The sequence below is a fragment of the Neodiprion fabricii genome, chromosome 4 (genome assembly GCF_021155785.1).
Source record: "Neodiprion fabricii isolate iyNeoFabr1 chromosome 4, iyNeoFabr1.1, whole genome shotgun sequence".
NCBI classification, from domain to species: Eukaryota; Metazoa; Arthropoda; class Insecta; order Hymenoptera; family Diprionidae; genus Neodiprion; species Neodiprion fabricii.
The window spans coordinates 20,133,643-20,154,522 of record NC_060242.1 but is presented as its reverse complement, the minus strand read 5'-3'; the positions used below and the strand labels follow the sequence as shown (position 1 = coordinate 20,154,522).

Below are 20,880 nucleotides of genomic sequence, written 5' to 3'. Positions count from 1 at the left end.
TCTGTCAAATTATTTATTCGTAACGTGATGTAATCTTGTTTTTAAAAAAAAATTTATGGTATTTAGATTTTTTTTTCCCTACCAAAATGCTGTGAATTTTTTCATCAAAAGTTATCAGAACTCGTTTCGGATACGTAGCGAAAATCGCTGTTTTTCACAATCTTTCTGCTTCTACACTTTTTCGACTGGACTGTACGCCGCCGGATGCATCCTTACCTTAACTCGGTTAAGTTATGCTCTGTATACATTTTTTTTTCCCCCTCCACTCCTCCCACAAAGCAGAGCTTCGTCTCTTGTTACTGAATTCGGAGCGTCCGTTGTATACCTGGAAGAATTTGAAATTTTATTTTCATTTCTTACATTATTTCTTGTTGAAAAATTCGGATATCTCTTCTCTGGTGATGCTTCTTTTCAGAAGTGAGGAAATTTTTTTTTCTGCCATCAATGGGAAACGAAACCAGGCCATTTTAGTTCGTAAAAGAAAGCAACCAACGTTAAAAAACATCTAATTCAAAGAGTATTATTATAGGCGTTATTTGAAAACTCAATGTGAAGAGATAATTTTCTTCTTCAAATCCAACCAAATTTTTCATTCCCACACAATTTCTTATTGGATCTGCGACGTAACATTTTGTCTATCGTTATGTTATAAACAAAGCGGTTTTTTTTTTTTTTTTTGTGCGAACAATGCGACCCTCGTGATGCATTCCAACAAAGTATGTGGTTTTCGGTGGATAATTTTCTTTGTTGAATGAAACGAAAAAAAAAAAAAAATGCTTGATTTTCTGTAAAGAAATTCCTTGAAAAAGATTCTTTGATGTTTATTTCAGTTTATTCTTACTCCAAACGAAAATTATTTTCACCAAACGAAGGTATTTGAAGAAAAGAAACATTTCGTTGTGTTGAACAATTTTTTTTTATTTTTTTTTTTTTTTTAATTTACTGAACGAGATATACTTTCTCGTTAATTAAAAAGGAAATTACGAAGTACGATTGTCTGAAAAAAACTTGTGTCAATTTTCTCTCGAGAATATATTTATCTTTTTTCCTACAAACTTTTTTCTCATTGTATCTATTATAAGGCGGCTTATGTTGTACGTCGACAGTTTTACTCCGCTGTTCTCTCCTCTCCTTCATCTCCTGATATTCTCCTTATTCTGCTGCACCTGCCGGCATGCAGCACGTAATCCTGACCCCTCTCCCGGCTTTGGTATGCCAGGCCATATATTTTCGGTGCATCTAACGGCAGGAATGCAGCATACAAGAAGAAAACAATTCGTGTGTGTGTGTGCGTGTATGTAACAGCAGTTTTTTTTTTTTTTCATTTATTTTTTTCCTTCTTTTCCCGTACATAGTACAACGTTGGTCAGCGTTTTGAAAAAACCTGTGGGAAAAATTTCTCTGTGACATTGATTGAAAAAATAAAAAAAAAAATGTAAAAAATTATATACATGTAGAGTAATAATAAATTCTTGTCGTGTAAACCTAGTTTTGATGTATACGTTATACAAGCATGTACCTTGCACGTATACCTACTACTTATATCATTGAGAACACTGCAAAGAATTACAACCGGAAGTTAGTGAATTTTGTAATTAACGTTAATCCCGCGTGTAATTCGGTCAACTCTCTGTTATAATATGATGATGATGATGATGATGATGATGATGATGATCATGATCATTGTCGTTGTTATCATTATCAGTGCAATATATTAATACGGTTGGCGTTACATTATAAATAATGCCAATCGTGCCGATGACAATACATGCATAATTCGTCGTCATAATTTAGTTGTGCGCTGTAATAATGTAATTATTATAACAATCGAGTTGTATCGTCATTTTGTAATATAGGTATACCACGTGTATTTATAGTTGACGTTATGAAACATACGCGTATTAAAATCATACGACGCTGGATTTTATATTTTATGTGAATTTTCTTTTTTTCTTCGTCTCCAGAATTTTCAAAATTCAAAAAATCGCAAAAACAATAATACGCATCACCTTACATTGCGCGTTATAACACATATGCATCATACAATAGTTATTATACATCCTACTCCGTCGTTGTTATAATTTTTTTTATTATTTATGTTATTCGTTTTCTGTTGCAGGTTCAAATATACACATAATACATTTTCAACAAGAGTTTGAAAATCACGTTAAAAATGGGGTGTGGTTCGCGATGTGCCAAGTATTTTTTGTGCTTCTTCAATTTCATCTTCTTCGTAAGTATACTTACATATCTTAGATTGGGCGCGTAGGTTATTCTTTATCAAACAATTGGTTCGCATTAGACAAATATTATAATAAACATTATAAAATATATACATGTACGCGTGTCTTTTTACACCAAAGCAAGAGTATAACTGAAAAAAATGTTGTTTTTTTTTCCTTTATAATACTGACGTGAAAAAAATGTTTGTAATACTGTTGATGACACCAAAAAAAAAAAAAAAAGAATCTAAGTACATGATGAATATCGAGCTTGTATGTTTATATGACTTTTTAAAAAAAAGAAGTCCATCATTTACATGTCAGTTATTTGTAAATCTCTTGAAATTATTTCATCGTTGTTGAGATTATCCCTTTTTTTTCTCTCTTTTTTTTCTAAGTTTTGCTCGACCGATGATAATTTAATTGAACGATAAGAAGATTGAAAATAAAAGGAATGGTGTTTTTTTAATTATTATCATTATACGTAGCAAATGGATTATAATATATATGTATATATATTTGTAACTTTAGGTCGCTGGAGGCGCAGCGTTGGCTGTTGGCATCTGGTTAATAGCCGATAGAAATTCCTTCACTAATCTCATAGCCAAGGTCGATCAGGCTGACATTGTGGTAAGTCTCTATACATATATAGCTGTGACCTTTTATTATTGTTCCGCATATTTGCATACATTTATTTAACACACAATCAATCGAAATTCCATTCGTCAAGGTTCTTCTGCATCGTTGCAGTTTTAAAGCGAACAATTCAATCAAATCTTTTTACCTATAACATGGCAGTGTTTAAATTTATTTTTTTTTTTTTTTTTTTATTTAATTAACAGACTAAAATCTCGTTTAAAAGTGGAAAAAATCAAATTTTGCAGAATAAATTACGCGACATGTAATTGTAATATAGAATATTCGAAAACGCGTGATGCGATCGATTTGCTATTGTGGCATCGATTTCTATCCATTTACTTTCATTCTCTCTCTTTCTACCGTTTTTTTTTTTTTTTTTTAATTTATTTATTTCCCCTCGCCAACCACCTTTCTTCCCGCTATCGTGTAAAAATATATAATCGATACTTGCAAACCTCGTGCAGGTTCGAATATCGTTAGAAAGCGCCGATCGATTACTGCCGAAAAAGTTGACGACAAAGGCGTATAATTTCCTTATTGGCGTCGTTATCTTATAAGGCATTCTATTTGTCTCCCAGGTTGATTTCTTTTCTTTTTTTTTTTTTCTTTTTGTTCCTTTTTTGCTCTCTTTCTCTTTCTCTCCCTTTCTCTTTCTCTTTATAATTAACAATGAGTCGAAATCGTCGTCGAACTTTCACGTCTCTCATCGAGAAACGCGCGGAGAGAGATGGAAAAAAGTAATTATCCATATAATAGGCATTATTCAAGGAAAAGTTTATTATATTATGAAATTAACTCTGCGAGGTGACTGACCATCACTTCGATTTTACGTATATACGATTCGTCGTTACGCTTAATCATTATCCTGGAAATAACTTGTTTTTATTTATTTTTTTATTAATCTAGAATTTTCAAACTCTCGTTATTGAAAATCGAAATTTATGAAGCCGAGTGATACAATTGATCGTATGCATATAATTGAAATTGTTTTGCTGTTTTCTGCAGAGTAAAATTGACAAAATTAAGTATTGCATGATTCGTACGCTGTATCGCATTGTGGTAAAAATTTCAAAAATGCATTGAAATACGTAAAATTGCAAATATACCTATACACATGCAATACAATGTATTTGTTTCTATAAATCGAGAAGCAAAATCTGTCAATATTACCACCGTCATTGTTATTATCATTATTATTATTATTAACATCGTTATTATTATAGAAAATGTCAATGAGATGCGAAGGAAAAAATAAATAAAAACTGTATAAAATATCGATACGCACCAATGGAGAAGACCAAATGATAGAGAATATCGCGGTCAATATTCGCGGTCTAGTGAACTCACGATCAGTCAGCATCAAGTTGTTGTTATAGATCTGTGTGGTATGTATGTGAGAGATTGGAGCATTCTGTGCCAACTTAATCACGCCGTGTCGTACAAGCAAAACAATTTATGTAGTATACAATCATAATACAGAGATAAAGCAATTTTTCTAACATGTAATGTATATTTTGTATGAAAAAAATATGCGAAAGATAAGGAGCCGAAATCGAGACAATTAATCAAGCCCCCGTTTTAAATTATAGTGACATTACCGCCTCTTGGATATGTAGTACATGTGTATATTGTACGTAGACGTAGTAAACTACTACCACCAACATCGGTAATCATACACGGCGAAACGAGAAACAACATAAATTATTCAATTAAATACTAAAACGTTGTTGCGCAATGAAAGAAGATTCCCGCGTTGTGGGGCGTGTAGAGTCTAATCCTTATCATTTAAATACATAACCGCATATTATGTAGGCTTTAAATTTACCTTTCCATTTATTTTTCTTTCTCTATGTTTGTTTCTTTTACGAATGATTTTTTCAATCGTACACGTATACGTCGTATACCTACATTTGTAAGTTTTACAAAGAAAAATGTGGCCGTCAAATTATTCAAACTTTTTCTCCCTTCTGGTAATAGTAAACTAATATAATAAAGTGCAATTGTACATGTTCAATAATTATAAAAACATCGCTGAGTGAAAAATTGTAATGTAAACTTTTTACGGAGAAGAATTTTTTATCCTTCTAAATTCCATGACACAATTCGATTGGTTGAAAAGGATATTAAAAAAAATTGTTAAAAATGCAACTTTTTTATACTTATACGGTATTATACAATATTTCCATTTCCTTCTTACTTTTTCTCTCTCTCTTTTTCTCTTTCTCTTCTCGTTCGACCATTTTATAGGCGGAGGACGAGTCAATTTGTCCAGTTAGGTATACATTATTTAGCTCACTTGCTTATGTATGGGCACGTTTTACCCGTCGATTACCGGAAGACGACCCAGATTATACCTGCTTCTTGAATCTCGCCTGTCTCTTCACCATGTACGTATAGGTATACATGGTATTGCCTTTTACATTACACGTGCTCGATTTAACCATTTCTTTTTTTTTTTCTTTTCTTTTTTGCAAATTTGATTTCGACAAAAAACAACGGTGAGAAAAAGTAGATCGCAACCGACGAAGTCCAGAATTCAAGAGTTGGAATAATTTGGAATTTCCGAAGTTGGAAAAATCTGATTTTATTACATAGGTATACTATGTGCAAGAATTTGAAAACACGTAACGTCGAAAAGTTGGAATACCTGGAGGTTTGGATGAAAAAAAAAAAAAACCAAAACATATAAAAAGCCGAAATATATAAGAATCGTGGTCAGAATTTCTTTGTATGCACGCGTATTATTCTATACATTCAATTCTCGCGACGAAATTTTGTATAATGTATATTATTTCGTTTTTTAATACCGTTCCAAGTTTTAACATTCTCCTGTAAATGTGCAGTCATGTGTGCTTTTATTCGAATTGCTACACTTGGAAATTATATCTATCTCTATTTTTTCTAAAAATTCCGACGTAGTTATTTGGGACGGCATTCCTAGTATGTTTTTTTTTCTTCTTCCTTTTTTTCCCGTCCTCTTTCGTTTTATCTCTGTACTAATTTATCCAATTTTAACAACTTATACACAGACGCGCACACAGATATATATATATGTGTATATATATATATATATATATTTTATTGGCGGTAGCTGAGTTGCGCAAAATTCATCGTCGCTGTGTCTTTTTCGTATTTCATTCGTTCAATATTCATTCATTCGTTCCTCATCCAATATAATTTATTTCTTTTTATATACATGATTACCTTTATAGCTGGCTGGCTGGTACAATTTCTGCACTTAACTTACACATCATATGTTATACGTATTATAGACATTAGGTACTATCTTGACATCCTCCCCTCCGCTGAAACAACAAGTCGCATGACCCCAACGAAATACGTGCTCAGAATTTAGACTATATAACGTTGGCTCTAGTAGTTGCTCGTCTTCTTCTCATTCCTGCCATTATCATTATCGTCATCGTTATCGTCATCGTGTTTTGCCTGTGCATAATTAAGATATAAGTTTCAGAGAATAAGATATGAGTGTTATGTAATCGGTTCCCAAAAATTTAAACGTACATAACATAACGTGTAACACAATGATTCTGAAATAATCAAGCCGGAAAAACAGTTTTCTTGCGATACTTTTCATCACCATGAAAGCGATGATCTTGACAACGACTGGGTGAAAAGTCTGAAACTGATACGACTTGGCAGCCAAGTGAAAAAGTTTTGAAAGAAATTATTTATTTTTTTTTATTAATATGTACATAACCTGAGAAAAACACAATCGGTTATTTAGAAAAGGTAATAAGGAAGAAAACGTACATGTTTGTCGGTAAAACATTGAAATTCGATTCATTTCCGGTACAGCCGGAAGTTTAAATTAAACGGGACATGGCAATCCTTTATCACGCCATTTCCGAGATCATCGCGGCAGTTTGTCGGACAGACCGACATTTTTGTGAAAACCTGTTTTTTGGATTCTAGAGATTCGAAACCGTAAAGATTCGTTGAAATTAAAAACAAGTCTATATCGACCGAAACTAATATTTTTTTTACATTGCCCAACGCGATGAAAAGTAAAATGTATATCGATAAATAGTCCAGTCGAAATGTAAATTGGAGGTTGAAATTTTTCGACGTCACAATTTTTTTTTCCTAATCATTAGGAGGTGTCATTGATAGTCTAAACCCATAATTTCGAACAGATTTTGCAGTAGCATCGGGCGCCATCTTTAATTTGTGTTTCAAGTCGGAAAGTCTAGATCGTATAGACAAAAAATTGTCATGGCCAAAGTTGTAAAGAATTAAATTTCCTGCAACTTTAGTTATTACCATTTTTCGAGTTATTGGATAAAAACAAATTCCCCTATAAATTCAAGATGGCGGCTGAAGCTACTACAGAATCTTGCCAAAATTCTGAATTTATCCGTATGTGTTCCATACATATGCTAAGAGGTTTTCTCGAAACGACCTGCTCGACAATTGCAGCTCGTCTTGTTCATAAGTGTAACCAATTTCGTAAAAATATTACCACAGCACAACAGGCAGAGTGCGGGTCACTCTTTCTTAATAGGCAAGAGGTTACGGTCGACTGTCACTTGTCAACCGGTCGATTCTAGGGAATTTCTTACTGTTGGCGAAGTTTTGCGGTTTAGGCTGCGAGAATCTTAACAATGGATGTCAACCAATCAAAATTACAGGTCCTTTCAAGAAGAATTCTCGGTACGTATAGTAAAATGTGTAAATGCGTCAACCCTCCGGCTAGCTTGTTTTCGATCCGAAACAAAGTGCGACTTCGACTCGTGACAATGTACCTCATTTTCTGACATCAGCTGTATCGCCAGCCATCGTCGCACGATTCGTATAGAGTTGAACTCGCATTTTGTTTTGGACCGAAAACAAGTTAGCCAAAAGGTTAAAGGCATTTATGCATTTTACCGTACATATACATATGATCAAGATCCCCCGGAAACATCTTTCGAAAACAGACACAGTTTTTTTTTTTATTTTTTTATTATTATTTTTTATGACGTGTTGTGCAAGAATGAAGAGGAATTGAGTTGCGCGGAAACGTTTATCTTCTCTTCTTTATCTTCTTTATCGACGCGGTATCCGGATATTCCTGTATTTTATAACCTGCCTGTAATACCTGACCATGTTTTAGGTGTATGTAAGGTAGTAAATACGTGTCGTATCGCATGGTCAATACATAATATACACATGTATGCGTGTACGTTCATGTATCTGCATCTGGGTTTTGAGAGCGACGACATGCTCGCTGCAGGTGATCGGTGTCGTCGAGTCAAGTCAAGTAAAGTCGCGTCGAGACGAGTTCTTGAATCGCAAACCTTTCCTTCCCTTTCCTTTCCTTTCCTTTCCTTTCCTCTCTCCTTTCCTCTCATTCCTTCATTCGGATCGAGCCACACCTGCACGCGTAGCCGCGATTCTTTTTATCCGACGAGAAAACCTAACCTAACAGCTAACCGTGATGACTTGTGTTTACTTCCGGTTTTCTCCTTGTCGTGTAATTTATATTGTTCGTATCACGCCAACTGCAATGCGATTATTGGGCAGAGGGGAGAGGCGAGAGAAAATTGTAAATAGGCCCTACCGAAAATAATGGGCTCTCTGTACAATCAAATCGGATTTTCAAAAAATGTCTGTAACGTTTGGAATACATTTTTAGACCAAGGACAAAAAAAAAATTGCATAGCGGAAATTGGTCTGACTTTACTCCTTCCTTAAAGGGCTCATTTTTCCCGCCTTTCCCCTATATATTACAACTATAAACTCTGAGCAAAAAGAAATATTACAACGAGGTGAAAAGGAGAATCAACTCGATGTTAACGATGATTATAAATATATATTTGTAATAAATGGAAAACAGTAAATGGAAAGCCAGGTTTCCAATTTATATCCGTTTCTTCTATAAAAATTGTATATTTGTATTACGCATTTACGAATCCTTAATAATTATACATAATTGAATACCATTCGCTGAAAGAAAGAAAAAAAAAAGAAACATTTTCACCATCAATAATTGTGAATGTATCGGTTACGTTTTTTCTTTTCGTATATTACTCCAAACGTGTATATGTTGGTATACCGTTGATACGTATAGAGTAAATAAGTTTCTCTGCGAGTGATTAAACACCACGCAAGTCATCATATGCGTATAATATGTTAATTTATGTCTGTAAATAGATATATTTTCGGTATACATTTAACTTTGCCGCACACGTATACTTTCTATGCGTATGTACATTCATATCTGAGAACTCTTTAATCGTATGAAATGTTTCATCTTGCGGGCAGGTAAGACAGCGTGACGCGTAACGTTGCGCGTCATGTAGAAAGTATAAACCGTAACGAATGAATGTAAAAAAAAAAATTAAATTAAAAAGACAAAAAGAAAACAATATAAAAAATACTTTTATACATACGCAATCTGCACTGCAATATTTACGTGAAAAACACACACTGCAGAGCTGTAATAATATTATGCTTTCAGATTCTCAATTACAAACATATATGCACATGTGTAATTTATACATATATATATGTATACACAGGGGAAAGTGTGACGTGAAACTTTGCTCTGATATATTATATGTATCATGTATGTATACGTATATATATATATATATATATACATGTACGAATCAGCTGTTAGTTACTTGTACAGTTATGCAATGAAGAAATTTTCTACACAAATTAGTTACTCGTTTATATGTTTAATACATAGGTATAAGTCGAATACAATTATTATTACATTGTTGTTATTATCAGAGAATCGGAAATAATTGAATTTACCTTTTTATACGAGTACATTCTTCTTATACATACCTATATGTATAATGTAGTACATACAATATGCTATACCTTGATAGCGATCCTGGCAAAACATCGTTTTTTGTATTTTTTTTTTTTTTCTCTGGAAATGGATAGCAGAGCCACCGCAGCCCTTTTTTCCTTATTTATAATGTATGCACATACGCGCACGCACATACATACATACATACATACATACATACATACATACGTTCGCATTTGTCAAGCCCGAATGAACAATCAATATCTTCCTAACAACGGGCTCGGACATTATTATCATTGTCGTTGCTGTTGTTGTTGTTATTATTATTTTTACATTTTTTTTTCCTCGCATTTTTTTTTTATCCATCAGTCGTCACCCTTCCTTCACGCTTCTCACTCACACATTCTCAGTCTCGCTCTTTGCGCAACCCTTCATTTCATTCTGGGGTAGGTAGGTATTACATATATACATACATACATATCTATATCCTATGGCTATAATCTATGGTCATTGCCCTGTTTCCGCATATCGTGCGACTGACTACTGCATTCAGGCAGCAACAATCAGACGGTCTCTATATGTCTTTCGCTTGTTACGTTCTGTACTCCCCCCCCCCCCTTTTTTTCCAATATGTATATTATTCACGACAGATTAATGTTTATTGCTGCAATTGTTGTCATACGGAATTTCAATCGCCGCATACGTATCCATCGTACAATAATGTGTTAATGAATTCAACGAAATTATTTTAACGTAACGCGAAAGAATTATAATTATCAACATACTCTGCACAAATATACGCTTATAACTTGTGCGATTGTTCGTAAGTTTTCTTCCACTTTTGGAAAATACGTAAAAAATATTTCCTACCATTAATCGATTAGACGATTTTTTTCTGGGTTTTTTTTTTGTGTTTCTTCTCTTCTCTTTTTTTTTTTTTTACTCAATTTGCATCGGCAATATGACGAGCAGTGATCCGAATTACCGTGGCAATAAATTGCCGAGGAATTTATTAATAATTGTTATTAATGCCGAATTCGTAGACTGAGGAAATTGCAACTGTGACGGAAAAACAAAACTTACGTATCAAGAGTCAACCCGACGGATTAATTATCGACGGAAATAACTTGAATGTCGACAGTTGGGAAAATTGTAAAAAGAATTTTTAAAATAATAAATAGATGAAAAAACACTCAAACAATATCATATGGAAATAACGCTATGTTCATGAAACACAATTTGAAAGCCTGATGCAGCGATGAATAAATCGCGCAAATACAATACAACTATTGTAATATACATGTATACATACACAATATGTAATCTGAATAACACTAATCATTATTTTAAGTTTTCAATGATACTTTACTTTTTAATTGGTGTTGTTTTTTTTTTTTAATTTTTTTTTTAATTTTTTTTTTTTTTTATCGATTTGTTAATGCGCTCTGCTTCACTATATGTATATCAATAACTTCTCGGTTAAAAATATTTTTGTAATTTGTAAAATTGGCACACAACTTGGGCGGGGGGGGGAATCATAATAATCACGTTACTACAACAGGGTCCGTCTCACATTTCTCCGTCAATTCAATTAGCGGATCGCTAATCGAACGGGGTGGTACAATGTATATAATGCGAACGTATATAGGTATTTGGGTACCGTACGTATGTATACAATACGTATATAATACAGGTATGCGTAAAGTATCGTTACATAGGATAAAACGACGTTGAAGGTGCGTACGTATAACCTATGTATTTACAAGGTATATATGTGTACGTGTGCACATTATACAGCAGTTACAGAGGCGTATAATTTAAGGGATAGGCTGCGAAGGCAGTTGGCACACCTGTTTCGAAAGCGTGATCGTTAAGCCAATGCGGCGATGTGATAGGTATAAATTCTCACGAAGAAGAAAAGGAATCGTAGAAGAAGAAGAAAACTTCACCACTCACATTTTTTTATTAATAATAATAATAATTATTGTTGTTGTTGTGCGCGAAGGTGGATTATCATTATCATCATCATCATCATCATCTCCATTATTATTCTTATTACTATTATTATTACAATCCCGTAAGAGTATAAACTATAAACTGTTGCTTGTTCCTTCTCTTACGCATACACACTAGAGTGGTCCTTATTAAGGTGGTGACGAGTCTTTTCCGAACGCCCCTCCCAAAAATAAATATTAAGTAAATCAAAAACAATTCCTAATTTTTTTCAGATTTTTATCTCAACTCTAAACCCGTGCCTGCAAGAGGGAGAATTTCCCCATTTAAAATACACGTGTTTTGGACACATTCTCAGTATACATTTTATTGCAAGAGTAATAATGGTAAAAATAAATCTATAACCGCGAGGTTTTACCGGGCATTGATTGTAATGTGGGAGAAAAAAATTCACGACGTTATGTTAAAAGAATATCCGAAACACGTGTTGTTTTAAAGGGGGAAATTCTCCCTCTTAAAGGCACGGGTTAGAGTTGAGATAGAAATACGAAAAAATTTGAGAGTTGGTTTTTGAATTATTTGAAGATGATTTGGGGGATGGTGTGAAAAAAAAATTGTCAACGCCGTAAATAAGGATCACCCTAATACATACATATGTATAATATATATTGCTCAAAATAATTGTACAAAAAATTGTTGAGATTGCTTGTTGCGCGGCGTTGAATTCTAAAATAGAAAAAAAAAAAGAAAAAGAAACATCACATGTCGTACAAATTTTCACGCTGACTGAATTCTTGAGATCATTTTACAGAAAATTCGGTATAACGTCGATTTCTCATCTCTCTGTTTTTCATTTCTTTTCATCAATCTTACACGGAGGATAAAATATGGGGAGAAACGAAAAGCTGAGAAAATTGAGTAACGCTGCACCTTTTTTTCACGCATGTCTCGTATCGCATGCATACGTAAATACATACGTATACACATATGTACATACATCATACACAGAGAGGGAAATAAAGACACGTGATCATCTTATAAGCTCTTTCTCCTTTTCACCTCGGGGGATATAACGGGTATACACGTTATGTACACATACCTGACTATACATACCTACAACCTACGTGAAATGCACGTGGCAGGTATACGTATACGTGTAAGATGTTTTGGCCGACATGCGTGAAATATATATATATATATATATATACAATAACTTTGTATGCGTACGTAATGTTGAAAATAGAATGAAAAAACGTAACCAGAAATTGTCCGTTGCAGTTACTTTTTGACATCCGCTGTTCTATGTCAATATTGTAATTTTGATTTACGTGTTATGTGTGCGCAAATTGTTACATACAGACAAGCTAACGGGAAACCTGGTGGGGGGGATTCAAGAAAATAAAATGTGTAAGAGAAATACTAAATGTGCCGGTTTTTTTAATCCATTCACGTTTCTCATTCAAAAATTCAGAATCGAATTTTTTATTATATACGCTGAAAATACTTGGCACATTTCTTCTCATCACCTGTATTTTCATCAATTTTATTATATCCATTAAAGATTCTTAATATTGCAAGTATTTTACAGGCATATGCAATCGAATTTCATGTCATTATTAACTAAATAAAAAAAAAAATATATCACTTAAAATTAAAAGAGAGAAAAAAACACTTATATATAGATAACTACACAGATATAATCAGTTTTTATTTTTCTTTTTCCTTTTGTTTTTTATACATTAAAAATATATAACCATACTTGGAAATCATTCATATAAATTTTAAAACTGATTGTATTCGTTCAAAACTTATGCATGTATATTTAATTAATAATGACATAACATTCGATTAGGGTATAAATATATGTATAATGTATACATAAAATCTTTCGTGTATGAACTACATGTATATAATAATTCGCGATATTGCGCGCTATGACGCGAAAATATCGTGGCTGATTTTAACCGTATATCTTGGGCTGTGTAAATTATATTACTGATCAACAGGTGTCGTGACAAATTGTATTCAATTTAGTAAATAAAATCTGTAGGTAGAACGAAGGAAGGAATTCGCTTGCCTTTTGGCAATGATTTATCAAGTATCGCATTATTAATAATATGGTGGAATATGATTATAATAATTTGTTGGAAAATATAAAGCGCTATTTATGAAATTAATTGAGTATTTGCAAAATGTACGAATATACGATGAATATTACAAGATTGAAGGGAGGGGGTGGTTAAGTACTAATATTATAAACGAGATATTAGATAACGAATTTTCATTTAAAATCGATTTAGAATGGTAATAAAAAATTTGGTAGATTCGGTTTTGTTACATTTTAAAATTGATTATTTCGTTGAGAAAACTACATTTCTACAGATATTTCCTTTCACCCCCTGAATTTAATTGATTCGATGTTGATAGTTTTAGAAAAAAAAAAAAAATGGAAGCATATCGTGGTGAAAAATTGAAAAATTAATTATTAAACGATATCAACGTGATACAAAAGAAGAAAGGAATTGAAAAAAGGACAAAACGATTATAATCCCAAAAAGTGAAATCGAACGAGTGTATAACTAGATAACTTATAATTTAACCTGCATTTCAGAGCGATTTGAAAGCAATAATGAGCAATTGTTTGTAATTTTAGTATTTCTTGTTTATACACGGATATAATAATAATAATAATAATAATTTAACAACTGCAAGTTTGACAAATTGAAGGAAGACAAAAAAGAAAACCTTTATTTCGCACCAGCCAACCTTTATTATATATATAATAAAATGTATATGCACACAATGATGATAAAAATGACCGCTTGTTGCAAGCAATATTGAAAAACAGGAACACGTCGATTAGTAATTCTAATCGTCGGATTATAAATCCTTGGTGATTGTGTTTAAATAGTAATTTGTATGTACGATGAGTTCTTTGACGGTTGTTACTCGTTGTATAGTTGCTTAGAATTAATCGAGGTTAACTGCGACGTGTTTCCGTTACTCGCGTGTCTTCGAAAATTATAAATTCTTAATGCACGGGCATAGCTACACGCACCTAATACGTACACCTTTCCCACACACGAACTAGCATACGTGTAGTATATTTTCATATCTATAGCTCTTCAACTAGTACATTAAGATCTATAGTAATAATATTAACAATAATAATGATGATGATGATAATAATACCGTTTGTGTGTAACGTTTAAACTTTTACTTTTCGCATGCCTGCAGAAAAAAAATCCGCGTTATATAGACATAAAATGTATATATTATATTTACATTATTATCCTTAATGCTAATAAGACGTAATGACTTTTTCTTTCGAATTGTACACTTTCGTACAATTTATAAAGTTTTCGCGTATATAATTGATCAACTATTATCGGTAATCATTATAATCGTGTCCGTGATTGACGTTTATTAATAACAACAACAACAACAACAACAATAATAATAATATCGTATATCAAGCATACATACTTGCATGTATGTGCAATACGTACACATGATTGAACGTCGAGGAAGAAGTCATCGGCTTCCTACGACCCCGTATAATCAAGACGTGTCATTAATTTCCTCTCAAGATTGTCACGATTATCAGTTCTCGCCACTCTCATTGTGTCTAATGTCTTTTGTTGCTGCCGATGCAGAATTAATTTATATATACGTATAGGAGATAAAAATTTGCAAGTGCTGATAATATTCCGTCACTTGAGAGATCAGCTTCCGTGTTTGTTACTGTTAAGAAGATTATCATCCTGCGGAGGTCGATGATCCGTAATTTTCTCAAACATATAAACACTATGCATAAAAAATGGGCTTTCTTTGCTGTTTTTTTTTTTTTTGTTTTTTCTCTTTGATTAGGTTGAATTTTTTTACGTATAATAGCGTTAATGTCACGAGCGGTTTTTAGGAAAAAATCATTACCTTGTAACTTAAGGATAGTCTAATATTAAGTAAATCCGCAATACATGATTCAAAATACACTCATATATTTTAAATGTAAAAATTTAATTTTTCAGTCATTATAAAATTGTAAAACGATGATTTTTTTCTCGTACGTTTCGTTACTTTTTTTCTTTTTACGTCGTTTAAATTATATTTTATATATAACTAGTATATGCACGCAGATATATATCTATAACGAACTGAAGGATTTGTTGTTTTCTTTTGTGAATAACTTTTTTTTGTTTATACAATACACTTGGATTGTTTCGATTCAACGTTTCGTTATTACGTAATAACGACTGCGATAAATTTTATACTTGTTCTCGTAATTTCATCGTAAACTTTGAAAAAGCTTGAGAATTTGATATCGTATATACCTATATAAATTTGATATAAAAAGTTAACAAGTAAATGAATAAATGCTTTCAACGATAAATCAGATGGTCGATTATTTCAGCACAAAACTGACGCCCAGGTGATTCAGATGATCGCGTACATCTTAATAGCAGCAGGAGCACTTACTTTCCTCGTAAGTTTTCTCGGCTACTGCGGAGCGATGTTCGAATCTCGTTGTCTTCTGTTTCTCGTAAGTATAATTAATAACAATAACGATAATTATTTCATTTCATTTATTTCAAATACGGGCAGAGCCCAATTACACGGTCGACGAAGATCAACGAACAAAATTTTTACAGAGAGACTGAGCGAATGATTTTTAATGGAAATAGGTGCTCACTTAAAGATTATACAGACCAATTGTTACAATAACAAAAATAATAATAATAAAAATAAAAATAAACCACGAGGTCCACAATGAGTAAATAAGGATTTTTATTATTTATGCCGTTGTTGAAATATTTTCAACGCAACTTTACCTCCTCGTACAGTTTACGTACATATGTGTCCTGCTTTATATACACCGTTGTATACATATACGCGATATATATATAATGTGTGATTCTCGTATTACGTAGGTTCATAGAATATACCTATTTATACATGTGTATAATTTACGAGGATATTGTATTACATATCCTCCTTGGACGAGATATTATGTACAGTACACATTTTGCGTATGTTTATGTGCGTGACACATGTGCATACGTAAATTTGAATGTTGATATTGACATTGATTAAAACGAATAATATTTCTCTCTTGTTGCATATTTCAGTACGGCGTACTTTTGGTATTGATTTTAGTACTTCAGTGCATCGCCGTGGGACTTGCCTTCGGATTTAGACAAGAGGTAAGCGAGTACTGCAACACGTTAGTGTAATCTCTTATGTACTAAACGTTATATACTAGAATGTAACTACATGTATGCTCGGTCGATACTAGACCAACTGCTAAATAATTAATTACACGATGATACGCAAGCATCGTGTTGAAAGTAAAGAAAAACTGATGAAACGTATAATTGTAACATAATATATGCATGATTGCGATTAAAAACTTTTGGTCATTTTATCGTACTGTGCTGGTTAAAAATGTAGAATTTTATTTTCTAATTAAATGGAAATTTGAATAACACTATCGAAATACCAAACTTAACAAATGACACATTGTTAAACATAATATTTTAAAATTCAATAGATTCGTATGAGAATTCTTGCGACGCAATGAAAATTTATTTTATCATAACAATTGAACTCGATGAAAGGTTTTCCTCGGTCGGTCTGAATAATGTAGATCATATACTGTTTACAGAGTATCGCTGTAATTTGTGTGATACGTACGTATATTAAGGTGGTCCTTAAAAAGCTCACTTTTGAATTTCGACCAGCGCGTCCTCCAAATCGGCTTCACATAATTCAAAAATAATTCCCTGATTATTTCAGATTTTTATCTCAATTCCAACCCGTGCTCCAAAGAAGTGGGTTTCCCCATTCAACGCCGAAAATCACTTTGCATTGCCATATCGAAATCAAATGACTTTTTAGATTTCGCACCTCCATATTGGATCCGCCATTTTGAATTATTTCAGATTCATAATCAGCAACCCAAGAAAATCTTTTATACCAAATTTCACCTAAATCCGTTCGGTAGAGTTGGTGTGCCTCTGAAAGGGTTGAATGGAATCCACCCTCTTTGGGGAACGGGTTAGAGTTGAGATAAAATCTGAAAAATTAGGGAGTTATTAAAGTTATAATTATCGGGCGCACCGGTCGAAATTCAAAAATGACCTTTTTAAGGACCACCCTAGTCTGTATATATATATATATATAAATATATGTATATGTGTATGTATGTTTTTTCTTTATTTCTAGGCTGAGAGCGAAACTTTGAAGATCCTCAAGTCTACGATTTCAGAATATTACGCGCCATCTGATAAGGCAGAAACAGTCACCGTTATTTGGGATGGAATAATGACACAGGTATAGGAATTAATTACATGTCCTGAGATATCCTAAAACTGGAGTCATAAAGATGAATAGAAACGATTGTTTGGGTTTTGAATATCTCTTATGAGATACATTGTGTCTGTGCAGTATACAAGTTATATCCGAAGAGAAATTTATAACATACAAATCATTCATTTTTACACCAATTCGATTTTTGGACGAAACAAATTTCATCATTGTTAAAATTTACTTATATAAATATGTATATGTATGTTACGTATATTTCCATCCTTTAAACAGCTTCATTGTTGCGGCGTTGAGAATTACAACGATTTTCGCACAAGTAAAAATTGGACCTCATCTGGTAAAATGGTACCTGAATCATGCTGCATGAAGGAGGATGGACGACTAAAGGATAGCAATTGCCCCGTTTCACCGTCGTCAACTAACTCATACTATCAGACGGTATGTTGTCTATGTGACGAGTGAAATTTTTTACTTACAAAAACTTACGAAACAAGAAAGAAATAATCAATAACGGTATGATTCAAACGCTCTCATTGTTTGATTTTTTTCTTTCTTTTTTTGTACCTTTGTAATTGCAAACATACATCTAACAATGTGTATTTCTTTTTTTCTTTTGCAAATCTATAAAGGGATGCTACGAGGCGATGGTCAAAGTTATCGAAGATAGTGCAGCGATAGTAATCGGCGTCGCAGCTACACTGGCATTCGTCGAATTGTTGGTCATCACCCTGGCTTTGTATCTCGCATGCTGTTATTGGCGCCCACAACATGGTAGGCTTGGGATCAAAGTCAGTTATTAAGGGAGAAAAAAAAAAAAGGGCTGTCAAAAAGAATTACAATATTGAAAGAAAAACGATACGATTGGCACGATTTATCAGGTATTACGGTGTATATATCACAAAATTTCGGAGTGGCGGCAGGGGGGAGGGGGTGAAAAGATAGAAAAAAAAAAACAATGGTCCAAAGAGCTGATGAGAACTATACTAGGTATGTATAAGATAAACCATTTTCAAATCGTCTTTCGTATATGTTCTTTTCATCTTCGCAATTACAAAGGTATACGTAACAAATAATGTTATTATTAATGCTTGAAAAGAAATAGAAAAAGAACAAAAAAAATGTATAAAAAGACGCTTTGCTTTCATTTTTCTCATATATTATACGCTAGTCTTCATTGCTCTATTTAAATGATATTTTACGTAACATAATAATAATGATAATAATGGATACGGGCTCGGTTTGGTTTGATAAGTTGGACGTATAATTATAAGTACATTTTTTTTTATGGTGAGGCGCTAACCTGGTTTGAACAAAAAAAAAAAAAACTGGTGAACATTGGAAGAATGACTTTTCTTCTGGTCAAGTGTACAGCATTCTACTCCTCATTTTCTCGTAAATTAATCCATGGTCATTGTGTACTTTAATCGGTAATTTTGCTTTCTCTTTATTATCCGAATTACAGCTATAATTTAACTCCTCGAAATCTTTCTCTTCAAATACTAGATTCTAAAAGCACAACAATTATTTTGCCATAAATGCAAAAGAATCACATAAAGTTTTGTTTCTCTTTCCGCAGAGCTTGTAACAAAGATTCTATAGAAGTTTTTGAGACAGAAATTCAATCAATACAATTACTCAGCGAACGTTGAGAGTTATATTAATATATTGCAGAGTAAAACTTGTAACGGTTTTTTTTCTATCTTCGTTTGCTCTAATTGTATTTCGTAATATTCGATTGATATTGTTAATAAAATAACAGTAATGTTTTAGCTTGTGTAGACGTAACGCCAAGGCAGTTGGCCTGGTGAAATGTGGGATTGGAGAGTGATCCATCCGAAAGCAGAGTGGGAGATAATGGGAATATAGTCTCTAGAGTTTGGTTTCAAGTAAGAATGATGCGAAGGTGTCAACTGGTAGTTGACCTCTCTTCACTGGCCAGCCCGCAGTTAACACGGTCCCTTTATTACCAGGAGCATTTAATATTATTATCATATAGTGTATACATATTCACCTTGTACCCACTCTTACGCATGACACATTTTTAAACCTCACATACCTATGCATTACATATATTATTCATCCAATGCATACACCACAGCATCATGCATATGCGCATATATTTTTGATTATTACATTTTCTGTTGTACATTTAGACACAACGTAACGTATTCCGAATTAATTTTTATCATGGAAATAACAAACTCCATTAATTGGCTTTTGCTATTTTACGATAACAGCAATAGAAGCATTTTCTACAAAGAAAACAAAAACACTAACCGAAAAACGAAAACCCTAGTAGGGATATAAAAATTTTACGACAGTATATTTATGACCGTGCCAATCTGTATAAGACTGAATATTTGAATAATACACAAGTCTTTTAAGACGCAGGCTGTGAGTCGAGAAACGTAAAAAAAAAATTTTCACAGTTTGTCTCTCCTTCACTTGACGAATTCAGTGCTGCCAGAATTTGCTATGAATTTGCATTATAGTTTTTTTTTTATGTTCCTTTTTTTCTTCATTGCTATCGACTAGATTCAAACCCGATAAAAGCAAAAGAAGAAAAAAAAACTTGTCACTTTTTTGGGTGTACCAATTCTTTTTTCTTCCTTTATTGCTTCTTATTGCTGTAAACATACAGCCCTGGATAACGATGTGAGAGTAGATAAGAAAAGAAAATATTACCAAATTCCGAGATTCATTTACGTAACTGTTATTTCTTACGCGCTCTAGACGATGACAACGATAGTAATGGTTGTGTGTAATTTCTGGTAAACTGTGTTTCTAACCACCACCATATTGGTCGGAATATAGGTCGAAGTTTTTCGTAAATGAATTCCTTCACAGAATTCGAATACTCGAATTATTCCCAGGGTCGACTTGTATTCGGGACTTTTTTTGTTACTTTATCGACTTAAATTTTGTTCGGGAAGTCTTTTTTTATCGACTCAAAAAGCTTCTTTACTGACCAATTGTCAT

General features: G+C 32.9%; 1 protein-coding gene across 4 annotated transcripts in view; it reads left to right on the top strand.

Moving 5' to 3' along the window:
* LOC124180018 (tetraspanin-1) overlaps positions 1-20,880 on the top strand; it is a 29,014-nt gene that overhangs the window by 5,505 nt on the left and 2,629 nt on the right. For all 4 annotated transcript variants that reach the window (XM_046564992.1, XM_046564990.1, XM_046564991.1 and 1 more), the window contains 7 exons: positions 2,120-2,233; positions 2,754-2,852; positions 15,989-16,117; positions 16,704-16,778; positions 17,800-17,907; positions 18,175-18,339; positions 18,531-18,672. In XM_046564992.1, the coding sequence (XP_046420948.1) occupies positions 2,174-2,233; positions 2,754-2,852; positions 15,989-16,117; positions 16,704-16,778; positions 17,800-17,907; positions 18,175-18,339; positions 18,531-18,672 (778 nt within the window). In that variant the 5' untranslated portion in view covers positions 2,120-2,173. The remainder of the gene's footprint in view (positions 1-2,119; positions 2,234-2,753; positions 2,853-15,988; positions 16,118-16,703; positions 16,779-17,799; positions 17,908-18,174; positions 18,340-18,530; positions 18,673-20,880) is intronic.